The sequence below is a fragment of the Cucurbita pepo genome, unplaced genomic scaffold (assembly GCF_002806865.2).
Source record: "Cucurbita pepo subsp. pepo cultivar mu-cu-16 unplaced genomic scaffold, ASM280686v2 Cp4.1_scaffold000478, whole genome shotgun sequence".
In the NCBI taxonomy this organism is placed as follows: Eukaryota; Viridiplantae; Streptophyta; class Magnoliopsida; order Cucurbitales; family Cucurbitaceae; genus Cucurbita; species Cucurbita pepo.
In genome coordinates this window covers 2,133-20,064 of record NW_019646708.1, presented here as the reverse complement: position 1 = coordinate 20,064, position 17,932 = coordinate 2,133, and the positions used below count along the sequence as shown (strand labels likewise).

The 17,932-nt window shown below is 39.4% G+C and overlaps 2 protein-coding genes across 3 annotated transcripts; one reads left to right on the top strand and one right to left on the bottom strand.

The window, feature by feature from the left end:
- The first annotated feature begins 3,824 nt into the window (after positions 1–3,824).
- Positions 3,825–5,484, top strand: LOC111785392 (keratin-associated protein 5-1-like). Its single transcript, XM_023665799.1, has 2 exons — positions 3,825–4,011; positions 5,078–5,484. Exons 1-2 carry the CDS (start codon positions 3,825–3,827, stop codon positions 5,482–5,484), a joined length of 594 nt encoding a protein of 197 aa, XP_023521567.1.
- Positions 5,485–8,539: 3,055 nt separating this feature from the next.
- LOC111785393 (phosphate transporter PHO1 homolog 3-like) lies at positions 8,540–13,109 on the bottom strand. Of its 2 annotated transcripts, XM_023665800.1 has the most exons (13): positions 12,238–13,109; positions 11,649–12,003; positions 11,521–11,569; positions 11,342–11,413; positions 11,117–11,246; positions 10,902–11,022; positions 10,268–10,526; positions 10,078–10,182; positions 9,793–9,987; positions 9,589–9,668; positions 9,123–9,324; positions 8,905–9,041; positions 8,540–8,813 (listed from the first exon to the last, which is right to left on the bottom strand). In XM_023665800.1, exons 1-13 carry the CDS (start codon positions 12,836–12,838, stop codon positions 8,714–8,716), a joined length of 2,406 nt encoding a protein of 801 aa, XP_023521568.1. In that variant the 5' UTR covers positions 12,839–13,109; the 3' UTR covers positions 8,540–8,713. The 2 variants fall into 2 exon arrangements, with proteins under 2 accessions (XP_023521568.1, XP_023521569.1); XM_023665801.1 differs by lacking the exon at positions 9,123–9,324 and having other exon boundaries at positions 9,387–9,668; positions 12,238–12,838.
- Positions 13,110–17,932: the final 4,823 nt, after the last annotated feature.

The window sequence follows — 17,932 nt, the reverse complement described above, 5'->3', positions numbered from 1 at the left end:
TTTGTTTGGTTCGTAAAGGCCTTACACTCCCAGATCTGAGAGGGTTCAGAAATTTGACGTTCTGTCTCCCTTGCCCGACGGTGTACGTGTAGGAATCGTCTAAATCTACCGCTGGTGTGTGTAAAAGCCTCTGGGATTATTTTCGTTGCGTAAATCGGAGGTTTCGACGTCGATTTCATAGGGTTTGGCTTTGCCAGAGCTTCGTCGGATTTTCTCACTGTCTTTCTCGTTTTCTCAGTATTTTTCTTCTCTGCAGGTGTCTTGGAGGTGGCTGAAGGTCGAGTTTGGTTTCCGTGGTGACCCCGACGTCGGGTGCTCTTTGTGGGTCATGTGCGAATGAAAACTCCGGCATTCGCCGTTCGAATGTGTTCTTGGTACGTTTTCAAGTATACTAGGAAGTTATCTATGAACACGATAACGAACCTGTTCAAATAGTCCTTGGATACTCGGTTCATAATTTCATAAACAAAGCTAGGGTATTAGTGAGGCCAAACGACATCACTATGAACTCGTAGTGACCGTATATTGTCATAAACGCTCTTTTTGGTACATTCCTCTCTTTAATCTTAATTTAATGGTACCCTCACCGAAGGTCTAACTTGGCAAATACTGTCGCCTCCCTAAATTTGTCAAATAAGTCTTCTATGTGAGGCAGAAGATATATGTTTTTTATCGTTCTCTTATTTAGTTCTCTATAATCGATGCACAAGTACATCGATTCATCTTTCTTTTTGACAAACAACACTGGCTCACCCTAAGGGGATACCCTAGGTCGAATAAAGTCAAAGAGAAAAGAAACAGAGCAATGAAAAAAAAAAAAAAAAAAAAANAAGTAATAGAAAAGGGTAGTAGTTTTTTCACAAATTGATATCAGAGCGCCCTCTATTGTTAGTGTGTGTGAGATTTATTTCACAAATTAGCGAGTTTTCTTTAACAAATTGGTATTAGAGCTAATGGCAAATGTGATGGGTCAAATGCCGCTACCACGATTAACAAAGACAAACTATGAGAATTGGAGCATCCAAATGAAAGCTCTTCTCAGTTCTCAAGATGCATGGGAGATGATCGAAAAAGGTTTCGAAGAACCAAAAGATACCACAGGTTATACGGTGGCACAAAACAAAGCGTTAAAAGAGGTGCGATCAAAGCATAAGGCGGCACTATACATGTTGTTCCGAGCCGTTGACGAGTCGGGCTTTGAGAAGATTGCCAGTGCAACTACTTCAAAAGAAGCGTGAGACATTTTAGGAAAAGTGTTCAAAGGAACCGACCAAGTCAAACAAGTGCGTCTCCAAACTCTTCGTGGCGAGTTAGAGAGCATGAAAATGGAGTCAGAAAACGTATTTGATTACATCACGCATATATAGACTGTGTAAACCAACTCAATCGAAACGAAGAAATGTTACCCGAGACGCGGGTTGTGGAGAAGATCTTGAGGTCATTAACCAACAACTTCGAGAATTTTATATGTGCGATAGAAGAGTCAAAAGACCTAGCGACGTTCACTGTCGATGAACTCACTGGTTCTCTTGAGGCACACGAGCAACGTAAGAAGAAGAAGGAGGAAACACTTGATCAAGCACTTCAAACCAAGACATCAATCAAATATGAAATGGTACGCTACTCTCAAAATTTTCAAGGTAGAGGTTGTGGTCATGGAAGTCACGAAATGGTCGAGGTGGTCAAGGCAACAGTAATGAAGGATACTATAAGAAGAAGAGACAGTCGAGCCAAGCAAATTGGCATGTGGAAGAGGACGCAGTCGAGGAAGAGGCGACCGACCAATCTATTCCAACATACAGTTCCATAAATGTCATAAATATGGTCATAACTTCGACAAATGTTACAATTGTAGTAGAATGGGGCATGTTGCAAAAGATTGTCGAGCCAATAAAAGGTGGAAGAAACGATCAACCTGGCCTTGGATGACGCAACAAACGAAGGTATTATCTTGATGGCCCAAAATGAAGACCTGAAAGCAAAAGAACATGGCGGCGTGAAAGACGATGGCGGTAGTCGTGAGATGATGGAAGCTGTTGAAAATGAGGTGATATGCAGCGGATTTGGCGAAATCACGATATCGGAGACGAGAAAATCGAAGAGGGATGAACAACTGGATAACAGAGAGCTTGAGCTCGAAGAGAGAGAGCTTCAATGGCGGGAAAGAGAATTTGAGGAAGAAAGAAGAAAGAGGATGAGAATGGAAGAGAAAATGGAAGAAGAAAAGATGGAATGGAGAGAAAGGATGGTAGAAATGCAGATTGAACATGAGAAACAGATGATGCAAATGCAAGCCGCAATCCCTTCAAAATCCCAAACAATGGCGAAGAAGAAGCCCACGCGATCAGCGAACGAGCCAAAGAATCTGCCAGATCATGAGGAGGAGATCAGAGATTTGGAGCAACAACCCAAAACTGTCATGGATAAATCTATGGAGAAGTCTCAGTTGCAGACGTTGAAATCGCTGAACGAGAAGGAAAGATCTAGAAATAGAGATTGAAAGGTTAGAGAAGAAAGTGGCTGAGCTGAGTGAGAGTTCTTCCCATCTCAAACATGAGAAGGAAGAGAATGAAGAAAATTTCGGTTCTCTCGAGGCACACGAGCAACGTAAGAAGAAGAAGGGGAAAACACTTGATCAAGCACTTCAAACAAAGACATCAATCAAATATGAAAAGGTACGCTACTCTCAAAATTTTCAAGGTAGAGGCTGTGGTCATGGAAGTCACGAAAATGGTCGAGGTGGTCAAGACAACAGTAATGAAGGATACTATAAGAAGAAGAGACAGTCGATGTCTCTTTGTGTCTCCACCCTCGACATCTCCTTCACAAATACGCGAGTAGTTTTTTCACAGTTTGCACCAGTCTGTCTGCCTCTTCCACTGCTCTAGGTGGGTTAGGTTGGTTTTCGGTGTCCTTGGTCGGACAGTTGATGGCGATGTGACATTCTTGACCACATCGAAAACAGGCTCTCGTCCTCGCCACACCTTCCCCCATGCAACTTCCCACAGATCTTTGCACCCTGTTTCCCCTCTTCCTCTTGCCCCATCCTAATTTTTGAGGTGTCAATTTGTGCGTTGAGAAGGGTGCTCTCGCTTTTCGCAAGGCATATGGGTCGATAGAGTAAGGACTATGCGCCGATGGCCGATGGTCTGAATCTACTGAGTCATATAGCTGTTTGCGTCCAACAGTTACTTGCTGCTCACGTCGTGCTTCATCCCTGAGCTTTTATAAGACTTTGGCAGCTCTCAAAGTCCCCTCATATGTCTTCGGGTCTATAGCTTCCACCGTGCGGCAAGTCTGGGTCCAGACTAAAGACAAACTTCTTAGTCATCTTTTGTTCAGTATCTACTAAAGATGGTGTGAAACTCTTTAGTCTCATGAAGTCCCTGTCATATCTTTCCACAGAGTGTCCGCCTTGGGTCAAGTGGTCGAACACAGAGTGTTCGCCTTAAGTGTTCCCCTTTGGATTAATGCTGATTGAGGAAGGCTTCTTTAAAGTGATCCCACTCCATGGCTCCCCCTCCTAGGTTGACACTATCCTTATTGTCCCTCCACCATACCTCTACATTCTTTTGCAGTACAAAGGTCACGCATGAGACTTTTTGGTTATCTGGGCACTCCATCGACTCAAATATAGTTTCTATAGACAAATCCAAATCTGAGATTTTATTGGATCTCTTGTAGTACTAGTGTATGTGCTAGGATCATATCGTTTGAAGTTCATTAACCAATTTGCCCCTCTAGTAGGTTACGAAATGTTGGCTAGTTGGGTGACCATCATAGTGTGTATCATGGCCTAGAGAGACTCCCACATTAGTCTAGTGATGGTGTCTAATCCAGCCGCTGGGGCCGGCGGAAGGGGTGCAGTCTCAGGTGCAGGTTGCGGCGTCGGTGGAGGTTGTGGTGGTAGTGCAGCTTGTGGTGGCGATGCAGCTTGTGGTAGCGTGACTTGTGGCGGCGCAACTTTTGGTGATGCAGTTGCATCCATCCTAGTCTCTAATCCTTTTCGAGGTGGGCTCTCTTCAGCCTCACCTCACCCTCTACCTCTAATAGGGGGTCGTCCCTTCCTCGACTTCCTCTTCCACGTCTGCATCCTCTGGGCGGCATGGTTCTAGAAACCAAGATAATATTTCTTGTCTTTATGACACAACCATAGTTTCGTCCTTATATTACTATTAATAATATATGTGCATTAGCTTTCCATCTAAACATCATAAATAATCTTTTGTAGGGTTGTGTCCTAGGTCAAGTTATCGACATAATANATGTGACATTCTTGACCACATCGAAAACAGGCTCTCGTCCTGGCCACACCTTCCCCCTTACAACTTCCCACAGATCTTTGCACCCTGTTTCCCCTCTTCCTCTTGCCCCATCCTAATTTTTGAGGTGTCAATTTGTGCGTTGAGAAGGGTGCTCTCGCTTTTCGCAAGGCATATGGGTCGATAGAGTAAGGACTATGCGCCGATGGCCGATGGTCTGAATCTACTGAGTCATATAGCTGTTTGCGTCCAACAGTTACTTGCTGCTCACGTCGTGCTTCATCCCTGAGCTTTTATAAGACTTTGGCAGCTCTCAAAGTCCCCTCATATGTCTTCGGGTCTATAGCTTCCACCGTGCGGCAAGTCTGGGTCCAGACTAAAGACAAACTTCTTAGTCATCTTTTGTTCAGTATCTACTAAAGATGGTGTGAAACTCTTTAGTCTCATGAAGTCCCTGTCATATCTTTCCACAGAGTGTCCGCCTTGGGTCAAGTGGTCGAACACAGAGTGTTCGCCTTAAGTGTTCCCCTTTGGATTAATGCTGATTGAGGAAGGCTTCTTTAAAGTGATCCCACTCCATGGCTCCCCCTCCTAGGTTGACACTATCCTTATTGTCCCTCCACCATACCTCTACATTCTTTTGCAGTACAAAGGTCACGCATGAGACTTTTTGGTTATCTGGGCACTCCATCGACTCAAATATAGTTTCTATAGACAAATCCAAATCTGAGATTTTATTGGATCTCTTGTAGTACTAGTGTATGTGCTAGGATCATATCGTTTGAAGTTCATTAACCAATTTTCCCCTCTGGTAGGTTACGAAATGTTGGCTAGTTGGGTGACCATCATAGTGTGTATCATGGCCTGGAGAGACTCCCACATTAGTCTAGTGATGGTGTCTAGTCCAGCCGCTGGGGCCGCCAGAAGGGGTGCAGTCTCAGGTGCAGGTTGCGGCGTCGGTGGAGGTTGTGGTGGTAGTGCAGCTTGTGGTGGCGATGCAGCTTGTGGTAGCGCGACTTGTGGCGGCGCAACTTTTGGTGATGCAGCTGCATCCATCCTAGTCTCTAATCCTTTTCGAGGTGGGCTCTCTTCAGCCTCACCTCACCTTCTACCTCTAATAGGGGAGTCCCTTCCTCGTCTTCCTCTTCCGCGTCCGCATCCTCTGGGCGGCATGGTTCTAGAAACCAAGATAATATTTCTCATCTTTATGACACAACCATAGTTTCGTCCTTATATTACTATTAATAATATATGTGCATTAGCTTTCAATCTTAACATCATAAATAATCTTTTGTAGGGTTGTGTCCTAGGCCGAGTTATCGACATAATGCAATATGGTATTCACAACATACATCTCAACTTAATATGGAAAATAACGTCATTAAGGAAATAACAACATGTATTGTCATCATCCTACATCGTTATCATAACGCTATTGAACTACGTCACAATCATTATAGCACATCATCATACATCATCATATAACTTACACATGTCATCATACATCATAGACCATACGTCATACGTTCATAATTATAAAGCATAAAGAACACCTGCCAGTGCCACTAAGCACGTGTCGTCATACAACAAACAAGTATCCAACTTATCCTATAGTAAGACCACTTACTTGATTGGCCTTAGCCAGTGTTCTCCATAAATTAATATACATTAGCTCCCATTCCTCGAATGTTGTTCCAAGTGTCACCGGAGTTCGTTGTCTAATAGGTGGTCTCGTTCCTTTCGTTAGTATTTCACAATTCTAAACTAAATTCAACTTAAAATTGTGAAATAGGACATCGTAATGACCTTAACTATCTTAATTAGGGTCGAAATCGGCTTCGAGAGGGTCATAACGATGAAAAATGGTGATTTTTTCCTTTACCAAGGTAAGGAGCTGAGATTTTGAGCCGCCGAGCCGTCTAAACCGACTGAGCCGAATGTGTGTCTGGCTACAGATGTGACATGTGTTATTGTAGGAGTGGGACACATCGCTTCTACTATTTAGGTCGAGGTGCTGGTGTATAGGTCGTGGGTCATGCTAGGTTGCAAGGGCTAACTGTGTGGGCTGGGCCGAGTGATCGATTTTGGGTCACGCTGGGTTGCATGGGCCAACCATAGATCCATGAAACTCTCTAAAATCGAGGTTCCTCTCTTATTATCGACGACGATGTACGTAGGAGGGACGCAAACCATACCTTAGATCTCAATTTCTTCATAGAACTTAAAGATAATGTTGCAAGTACGATCTAGAGACCAATAACTCACCTTGTCATAGGCGGTAGCCAAAGTTATAAGCCTTAAAAGTTTGCCCAAAAAAACTTTTGCACTCGTCAAATATAAACCCAGAAAATTCTTATTAGTTAGGATGATTCAGACATTTTTTAGACCTCGATTCCTCCATGAAACTTCTTCCTTATCTTTCCTTCAAGCTTAAGAAATAGTTTTTGAAGAATAAACCCTTTCGTAGGCCCCCAATTTCTCGATTCTTTGTCTCGGTCTCTTACCCAAATTTACCCGAAGGTTATTAGGTTATTAGGCAACTTGATAGGGAGCTCCTCACCCCCCAACTTCTTCCTGAAATCTTCTCCTCTTATTGCTATGAGGGTAGAGGAATAGGCCTTACCCAACGAACTTTCGGGTCGGGAACAAAGTTTGGATTATCCCCTTTTAAAACTTAAATCAACTTTCTTTAGAAGTTTTCTTGATTACTCTCGATCTTAAGCTTCTCAATCTTGGTGGCCTTCGTGGTAAATACTCATCTCAACCTAGAAATGTCTGTCATAGGTGGGAAAAGAGGAAATTTGTTGGAGAGCTTGTTTGCGTAGGAATTAATTTAAAGAAATAATGGTTAACCATAACTCTCGAATTAAAAAAATAAAATCCAAGGAAGAGAAACCGAAAAATGAATTACTTCTATCGTGTGATTGGAGGCTCAACTTTGTTTGATTTTTGTTCCAAAATGTTGCTCATAACCTCATATTTATAGATGAAGCATTAACCATAAGTAATTAAAAATCCAGAAAAATCTTTAAAATTTGGAAAAATTATAATTTTGCCCTTTATGTTTATCTTTTTCTTTCAAACATTTTTCAATAATTTAATGTTAGAGTATTGAAATTATTTATTTAACGGTCGTGTCCTCCCATAGTTCCTTTAATTGGATCTTTTTTAACTTGCTCGTGAACACCTTAAACTTACTTAAGTTACCTTAATCTTTTTTCTCCGAGATTCCTTCCCAAGATTTATTAAGAATAATCTCCCAAATCATAATAAATAGTTTTTAGAAGTTTTCCAACACCTAAATGCACAAATATATAGAAAAACGATATTCTATAACTTATATATTATACATTCGATTCTTTCTCGATTTTTGAATGATTCTGGTGACTCAAAAGTCTAAATCAACAAACAACATCATTCTAAGAAACTCCAATAAAGAATTCTCGTCAAAGAATACTTTGAATAAGTCGAATCTAAAGACGGTTCTCCAACATTTTTTTGTCAAGAAACTCAACCTCCTCTCCTTTTCTTTTCTTGTTCCTTCTCTCCCTTCCTTCCCCAATTAATTCTGCATTAAGTAAATTAGACCCCTTAAATAGTAAAAGGTGAAAAAGACCGTTTTACCCCTTTGGAGTTGCCTTGGACCATATTTTCTATTTTTTACGATCTTGATTGTGTAGATTTCTATGATTTTTGTTTATCATATTTCTCTTCTACTCCATTTTGAAATTCAACCTTTAAAGTTCTCAATAAAATTTCACATGTCGGAAAAAGAAAAAGTCAGATTAGGACTTACGTGTTGAAAGAGATAGTACCTTAACCGAAATGGAGACCAATGAGAGAGAATGCAATTTTTTCAAACATTTTAGAAAATGAAAACGTGTCAAAAAATGAGTGATGGATATGAACAAGGAAGGAACATAATTGTGTTACATTATTGGTTTGTGATAGACGTGGAGGATGGTAGTATAGTTGAATTATGGTAGTAAAGTGTAATTATATTAGGTGGCCCACTATTTATTGCTTGCATTCAATGCACCGTTGTCATGTTGTGGAATTGAAGGCCTTGACCATCCAACCACATCAAATCTCTCGTTTTCATACGGATCTTATATCATAATCTTCTACATTACAGCTTATGATATTCAAACCATTTCTGGATTTGTCCTTTTCCCTTTGCCTTCGCTNAATCTCTCGTTTTCATACGGATCTTATATCATAATCTTCTACATTACAGCTTATGATATTCAAACCATTTCTGGATTTGTCCTTCTCCCTTTGCCTTCGCTTTATCTGCAATCTCTTCATTTCTAACTCTTTCATTTTCCTTTTTCCTTCCTTAATTTCTACCTTCCAATATCCATGGAATCTCAGAACACACAGTTCTTGCAAAATTGCTATATACATCATAAAAATACAACATAAGAAAAGGGTCCATTTTGAATCATCCCTCAATCATCTTTATCATCATCTTCGTCGTAGTTGAAAGGCAACGGCACTGATTTGAACGCTCGGTATTTACCGACATTGTTCAAATGCTCGTTTTCAATTCTGTACCATCCATCATCAAAACATATATAAATAAGTATTGGATAAGACTAAGATTTTTCATTTCAGAGAAAATTGTTTGGTATTAGTTTACCTGAAGAAGTTCCATATGCCACGACGAATGATCTCTAAGCTAGCAACAATTGCAACCAAACCTTCTCTGTGCAAGAAAGGGACTTTGAAGTTCAATACGGTTTGCATCCAAGCAAGTCTCAGCACTACATTCAATGCCTGCAATGTTTTCTCTCTTTAGGAATCGCCAAATAAAACGCAACATGTTCTTGTATTCTCATTTGTTATAATATCACTCACCATTGCGACGAAGTATACGCTCTTCTGAGGGACGAGGAGCTTGTCCCTTAACCACCGGTTCTTCGAATTCCGTTGCAGAAGCCCCCAGTCGATCACGAGGTCCCAGTATGTGCCTGACACTGCTGCTATGACTGAAAATACCCAAGCTAGTACATACCAAATATACAAGTTTTTGTTTAGACTGTATGCTGTCCTGAAGCACNAGGAATCGCCAAATAAAACGCAACATGTTCTTGTATTCTCATTCGTTATAATATCACTCACCATTGCAACGAAGTATACGCTCTTCTGAGGGACGAGGAGCTTGTCCCTTAACCACCGGTTCTTTGAATTCCGTTGCAGAAGCCCCCAGTCGATCACGAGGTCCCAGTATGTGCCTGACACTGCTGCTATGACTGAAAATACCCAAGCTAGTACATACCAAATATACAAGTTTTTGTTTAGACTGTATGCTGTCCTGAAGCACACAGCAGCTATAGCAAACGAGTATTTCAATCCGTTTAGTGCGTGCATTTTATCTTTCTCTTCATACAGTCGACGAAGGCACTGCGAAAACACGAAAGGAAGACAACACATTAAGCTAAGGATGAATATGTTCCCATCAGTTCCCAGTGTTCTTTCTGCAATGTGGGAGTTCAGTTAAAAATTGATAGCAAGATTGGAGTGGTACCTGCTGAAAGCGCGACATGTATGGAATAACGGCGACAATGAAACTGAACGTTTGGAATACGGCGCTAGCCTTGCACGTGTTTACTCTAATTCTGTAGTCTCCCCAACCATAATAGCAAATATAAAATTCCAAACTTCTGAGTGCTTGCACCTGGCTGGTTAGCTGGTCAGCTAAGAAAAAGTCTGGGAGCACCACCTGAGATAGAGAAAGTTGTTTGAGGAACAATATTGCAATAGCAACTTCAGAATCTTCGAGCTTATATACACGGTGGCTGACATAATTTACCTTGTAGAGCGGAGCACAGATGCTGTGAAACAGACAAGTGAGGAAGAAGAGACGACTCGAGCGGTATATGATGTTAAACGGGCAGATAAGTATTGCAGTTACAAGCTGCAGAAGAAAAGGCAAGTTTGTTTAGCATTACTGCATATGCAAAATTGAAAGCATTTGGAGAAGTTTGGTGTGAAAATCTTACAACAACTGCCAACAGAGGGATAAGTTCAGTAAATGCTTTGAAATCTTTTGTTCTTGGGTCCATTTCCATGTCAAGGTTTGAGAGCACAGAGCCTAGTCCAAGTACTGCTAGAGCAAAAGCAATAAGGAGAACTTGACGATAGCCCAACTCATTTCCTTCCTTCAAACCAAATATGAAGGAATAATTCACTCGATATCGCCTCCAAAAGTATATGTCCGCAGCATACATAACCAAATGCAGAACAACAAATCCAAACAGGCTGCAAACAGATCAGAGTTCCCACGTCAAACCATTACGACAGAATATAGTTTATGCTGCAACTAAGTTATTACTGTTAGGAATCACGACTCTCCACAATGGTATGATATTGTCCACTTTGAGCATAAGCTCTCATGGCTTTGCTTTGGGCTTCCCCAAAAGGCCTCATACCAATGAAAATGTATTCCTTACTTGTAAACTCATGATCATTCACTAAATTAGCCAATGTGGGACTTCCTCCCAACAATCCTCAACAATTACCAACCAGTTATTTACACAGTGGTTTAAGCTAAGAACAAGGATGACTGAGAATGTACGAGATGAAAATGAACAGGTCAACAACATGTGTAATATGACTGGAGAGTTGTGTAGTTACCTGTAAAGGGGAAACATGGTTTCCATGTACTTTGTGCTTCCTCGACTATCCATAATATTGCGGGCACGGATAATTAAGACGAGGGCTAAAACAAGAGCTGCAGAGCAGCCAGCTAGAAAACCTGCAAATCATTTGAGTTCAAGTAAAAAGGGTTGTCCCTAAAATAATAATAAGCATAAATGGTACAACAAATCATGGTGAAAATCAGAGCATACCCATGGAAAATGTTGTCCTATGTCTCTCTCTCTTTGCTTTGGGTCTTAAAATATTCATTGCTTTGCTGCGATTGGCATTGCAAAAATGTTTGATGAATGTGTTCTCAACTCTCTCCATTAACTTGGCAACCTGCAGTGGCATTTAGTATATTAGAATTGAAGAAAGAACTTGCTTTACTGAGTAACTTCTTTAAGAAAGAAATGGTTTTACAAGCTATATCTCACATCATCTGAGCTTCCAAGGTAAGAACTGTCCACCGTTTTCATGTAGGCTTTTGAGGCATTTCTTGATGTAATCTGCAATCAAATTACAAAGACATAATAAAGAAGTAAGGAGACATGTCCAATGCTACTTTCTTTCGGCTTTAATTCAACACGATCAATCAGATCAGAAATGAAATTACCTTGTCATATTTCTTCATGATCTTTGAGAATGCCAGTGTATTCAAGAAGCTGGGTAAATTCCATGAATGAGAAAAGATTTAGCAACTTGAGCATTGAAAAAGACGAGAAAATAGGGGATAAGATGTACCTAAAGCTCTTGAGAAGCCTAAGTTTCTGGTAAAACACAGAGAAGGCATGCTTGAGTTGTTCTTCAACTTTATTTAGATTGTCTCTGCTGAATTGGAGTTCAGTGTTCTTAGAGATTTTAAGGAATCCCTTGATGGTTGAACGAGGTGTTTCAATGGGTTGATTTATTTTCACACGATCAAGAACTTCTAATGGAGGTGGTCTAACACCCTTCCTTTTGCTTGAGTTATCTTCTTCGACCTGTTTACCTCTCGATATCATGTCGATATCGTCCCCATCTTCATTTAATTCATCAGATTGTCCAAGCTCACCGGCCCCGCCTTCCTCAATTATCTCCATGGCCATGTGAGGTCTCTCTGCTCATCAAAACATATGTTCATAAACACAGTTTCTACTTAGTACTGATCTAGCATACAAGAACTCCATTAAAACCAAAACAAGCAACGAAACAACTTCTTTCAACTTCATCAAACCATGAAAACAGATATCATCAAAAACCTAAACAAAAGATAAATCCAATCCACGGTAATCTAGATGAAGCTAAAACAAGAGCAGAAATTCCTGATTATATATAAACATTCAAAACTCACTTCCAGATAAAGCGCCTTTGGGAGTGGAAACGGACAAGGCAGCGGAAGAAGCAGCAATTCCAGAAGCAAGACGGGTCATCTCAACAGTCTTCTCAGACATATCGAAAACCAAACCCTGAGGGTTCTCGACTTTGACTCTGAAAGCAATCAACGCATCCATCTGCTTGTTCAACATCTCCGCTTCCTTCATAACCTCCTCGACCTTAGCCCTATAGAACTTATCGACTTTGTTAAACTCGTCATCGAGTCTCCTAAAGTAAACGAGTTCGTACTCAGCGCCATCATCGGCAGCCATGAGGAAGGTGGTCTTGTAATTCTGAGAGCCATCTTCGTGCATAGAGTTAACGAGAATGGGTTGGCTCTCGATATCGGCATGGGAAGAAGGAGGGGAAGGATGAGCGTAACCTTGAGTGAGACCGCTGAAGGCTCTGTAGAGAGTGAGCTTGCGCTTCAAGGCAGAAGGCTGAGGGAGCTGAGGAGAGCCAGTTCTGAGCTTGAATCTCTGAATCTCTTTCAAAAGAGACTTGAGGAAATTGTAATCCATGTAGGCGTTGTGCCATTCCGGCACCATTTGAGCCGTGAATTCCTTGCCGAACTTCATTGGGAGATCCAAACGCAGAGGGAAATTGGGAGGACGATGAGGAAGATGATAAGGGGAAGAGGGGAAATGGAAAGGTATATATACAGTGGTGGAGGAGTAGAGAGCATTTCAAAGGCTTGAGCTGTGGTGTGCGGCCATGGAAGGTTCTGAGCAAGACCCAAGCAGACGCGCTATGGCGTATAACACAGATACACAAAGAGAGAATGTATTGGTGGAAGCGGCTACTGTGTATATCTGTGGTTTCAGAGAGATAATTGCTGTTCTTTCCTGTTTTTTCAACACAGGAGAAACATTTGTTGATTTTATTAAATTATAAACTTTTATTTTCTATTTTTTTAAAATTAAGAATAGCCTTGACTCATTATTTTAAATTATTATTATTATTATTTAACCATTTCATTTGATTTTCTCTCCTGAGTCAAGTTAGACTAAACGTCATCGGTCGATATTAGGTTTGTTTTTCTACTACACTTCTACGTGGCTGCAAGTTTGTTTAGTGGGTTTATTGAGGATGCACATGAATGATAGGTGTCGTAGTTTGTAAGCCTACTCATCACAGTGATCAACAATACTTGTAAGCTCCTATCGACTATGACATATGCATATTTTGGCACAAATCCCAACCCAAATTCACTAATGAGCCATTTTCGATGAACCAATCTGTAAGCCTACTCAATTAAACATTTTTAGATATAAATTTTCATTTAAATTAGAGAGAAAAAAAGAAAAGGGGGAAATTTGAAGAATATTAAAAAAAAAAATAATAAAAATATTTTTATTAATTAAAAGAAATTATAAAGTTTATAGATATTTTTAATAATTTAGACCCGATTATATTGGTAAGAAAAGGCGGATTAGGAAGGCAGCGACGAATTTGACCGAGACAAGACGGAAAAGGTAGCGGGTAGCAGGTAGGAGGTAGGTTGGGGGTTTTGCTGTTAAAATAAAAAGAAAAGTAAAGTATTTAATAAAAATAAATAAATAAAAACAAAAAGAAAAGATTGGGTAAAAATGATTGGAATTATCCACGTTGAAGGAAGTAGTCACATTTTGACTGAAACGAACCCTGGAATATCACCAATTCCAACACTAATTATAATATAGATAATACTAAAATGGTCATTTCCTCCACGTTTCTTCCTTCTCCAAATAATATATATACTTTTTCTTTTTTCTGTGTGGGTAATTTTAATTGGATTAGGTGACAGCTATGTAAAGCAAAAGTCGACTTGTCGTTTTCCTTTTTTAATTTTTAATGAAGCTAGTGAAGTATGTTCCAACTATGTTCCAAAATTTTCATGGAGGAATGTTGGTCACTTCAAAATAATATTATCCAATCGCAATCACAATCACTTCAGGGGATAGAGTCAAANGTGAAAGAAGAATCGAATCGAATCCTCCGGCCGCTTTACCGAAAGAGTTCCATCAATCTAAGGTTTAAGGTTGAGTCTCATTCATCTTTAATGTTTACAGTTCTAGAAAGGAGAAAATTCAAAATCAAAGGAAAGCAAGGAGAAGTAAACTATCGCTAGGTGAAAGTCTTTCTCTTTTTCTTTGACCTTGTGTTTGAATAAATAGGGTGGGTGGGTGACTCTCATCTTCTTTTTGAGTGTTTGAAGGTGAGCGAGAGAATAGGAAACAGGAGTAAGTAGCTCGACGGTAAAGGTTCAGTAGAATGAATAAGGAAAGGAGTCTTTCTCTTTTTCTTTTACCGACGGTAATGTAAAGGTTCAGGAGCATTCTTGTTTCGTCTTTCCTTCCTGTTTTATCTGACTCAAGTTTTACTATACTCACTCAAACTCGCTTAAACTTAAACATTTTTCTTATACAACATCGTCACATAAATCTTAGACTTAGCTATAAAGTTGTTGTTAAGGATAATCTAGATTCTTAATCGTAGGTTGTATGGCTCATTCTACTTATCTACCTAGTTACGGTCAAAGGTAAACTTCTAACTCTTGACTATATTTTACGTAGTAACTAAATCATGTAACCACGTGGATGTTAGGTAGGAGCAAGTATTTGACATAGCTAGATCACAAAATCTCTCGTCCTTTGGTTGCCTAAATCATTATATAAGTTTGGTCGTCACCGGAGTTGCCTAAATCTCGGCAACGAATCTCAACCAACCACCACCACGACACGCGCTNGGCTTCATTGATGGCACAATTGAAGAACCGTCTCAAGATGCAAATTCAATTGAATTTGAACTATGGAATCAGTGCAACCGTATGGTAATATCTTGGTTAACTCATTTAGTTGAAGCAGATATTGCTGAGGGTATTATTCACGCAAGACAGCTCATCAAGTGTGGGTTGATCTTCACGATCAATTCTCACAAAAGAATGCTCCAGTAATTTTTCAGATACAAAAGTCTATAGCAATGATGTCACAGGGAACCATGACACTGTCAGTATATTTCACCAAGCTCAAAGCACTCTGGGATGAATTGGAAGCATACCGCACACCATTTACCTGTAATCAACGTCAAATACATGTTGATCAATGCGAAGAAGACAAGTTGATGCAACTACTCATGGGGCTCAATGAGTCTTATAAAATGGTAAGATCTAACATATTGATGATGACTCCATTACCTAATGTGAGGCAAGCCTATTCATTACTTGTACAAGGAGATGCAGCGTCAGGTAACTTCTGAGCCTACTAAGAATTTCTCGATTGCATCAGTAGTGCAGAAGAAAACAACATATTCAAAATTTGCCAAGGATAAATCATGTGAACACTGCAATAAAAGTTGTCATACAATTGATGAGTGTCGATTTCTTTAAGTTTCACTGTAAATTTTGTGATAGAAGGGGACATATAGAAGATTGATGTCAACAGAAAAATAATTCTAGAAGGGTAGTACAAATCAATCAACGCAACAATCGAGGATATCGATCATCTATAAATATGGTCGATGTTTCTCAGTCGAATATAGAAGAACAATCACCTAATTCCATCCCAAATTTTTCTTCTGAGCAATTACAACAGATTATACAAGCCTTATTTGCACTCAATCATCGTCCTTTTGGTAATTCTGATAATAACATCAATTTTGGTAATTCTGGTCATTCTACATTATCTATTAACTCTACGAGTTCTAATCCATGGATTCTCGATAGTGGAGCTACGGATCATATAGTACCCAAAGCTTCTGTTATGACTGAACCAAAGGCTACCACCATATCTACAATAAATTTGCCTAATGGAGGGACAACACATGTGTCACATACTGGCAATGTTTCTTTTAACCCTGACCTTAAATTAAACCATGTTTTATGTGTGCCTTCATTCAATTTAAACCTAATGTCCATCAGCAAACTTACCAATGACTTGAAATGTTATGTGACTTTTTATCCTGATTCTTATGTTATGCAGGACTTGGCTACGGGGAAGATGATTGGCTCGGGTAAACAATTCGGAGGTCTCTATCATATTTCTTCATCTCCAATCAAATCTTCAGCAAATCAAGTATCTCAGTCTTCTCATTTGTGGCATTTACGCCTAGGTCATCCTTCTCCTTCTCGTTTTAAATTTCTAGCTAATCAATTGCATCTTAATAATGCTACTCTTTCTCATAATTGTACTATTTGCCCATTAGCAAAACAAACCAGGTTGTCTTTCTCAAAAAGTTCAATAACAACTCATTCTGCCTTTGATCTGTTACATTGTGATGTTTGGGGACCACATAAAATTCCAAACCATTCTGGTTTGCGTTTTTTTCTCACTGTTGTTGATGATTTTACTCGATGTACTTGAGTTTTTCTTACGCAACACAAATTAGTACACCATTTGTTAGTAAACTTAGTCAATTTCATACTACTATTAAGATAGTTTCTATCTTTACAACCATTTTTTACTTCTTGTGGCATTGAATTTCAGCGCACTTGTGTCTATACTCCACAACAAAATGGAGTCGTAGAACGTAAGCATCGTCATATCCTAAATGTAGCTAGGTCTCTTCTTTTCAGTCACAGGTTCCACTTAATTTTTGGGAAGAATGCATTTTAACTGCTGTTTATCATATAAATAGAACACTATCACCATTGTTCTCTAACAAGACACCCTTTGAAGCACTCTACAAATGACCACCTACATTTCATATCTTAAAGTTTTTGGTTGTAAGTGTTATGCAACTATAGTACATTCTAAGCAAAAATTTGAACCTCGGGCAATTCCTTGTGTTTTCATAGGATATCCTTGTGGTCACAAAGGTTACAAGTTGTATGACATACAATCTAAAAAATTCTTTATCAGTCGTGATGTTAAATTTTGTGAATATAATTTTCCTTTTTCATCAGCTTCACAAACTTTGACATTAGCTCCTTCAACTCCAATTTTACCATTTCATGATCCATCCTACTCAAACATCCATTCTAATCCNAATGTTTTATGTGTGCCTTCATTCAATTTAAACCTAATGTCCATCATCAAACTTACCAATGACTTGAAATGTTATGTGACCTTTTATCTTGATTCTTGTGTTATGTAGGACTTGGCTACGGAGAAGATGATTGGTTCGTGTAAACAATTCGGAGGTCTCTATCATATTTATTCATCTCCAATCAAATCTTCAGCAAATCAAGTATCTCAGTCATCTGATTTGTGGCATTTACGCTTAGGTCATCCTTCTTTTTCTTGTTTTAAATTTCTAGCTGATCAATTGCATCTTAATAATGCGAGTTATTCTCATAATTGTAGTATATGCCCGTTAGCAAAACAAACTAGGTTGTCTTTCCCAAGAAGTTCAATAACAACCCATTCTGCCTTTGATCTGATACATTGTGATGTTTGGGGACCACATAAAATTCCTACCCATTCTGATTTGCGTTTTTTTCTCACTATTGTTGATGATTTTACTCGATGTACTTGGGTTTTTCTAATGCAACATAAGTCAGAAGTACATCATTTGTTAATTAACTTTGTTAAATTCGTTCAAACTCAATTTCATACTACTATCAAGATAGTTCGATCAGACAATGGGACTGAGTTCCTATCTTTGCAACCATTCTTTACTTCTTGTGGTATTGAATTTCAGCGCACTTGTGTCTATACTCCACAACAAAATGGAGTCGTAGAACGCAAGCATCG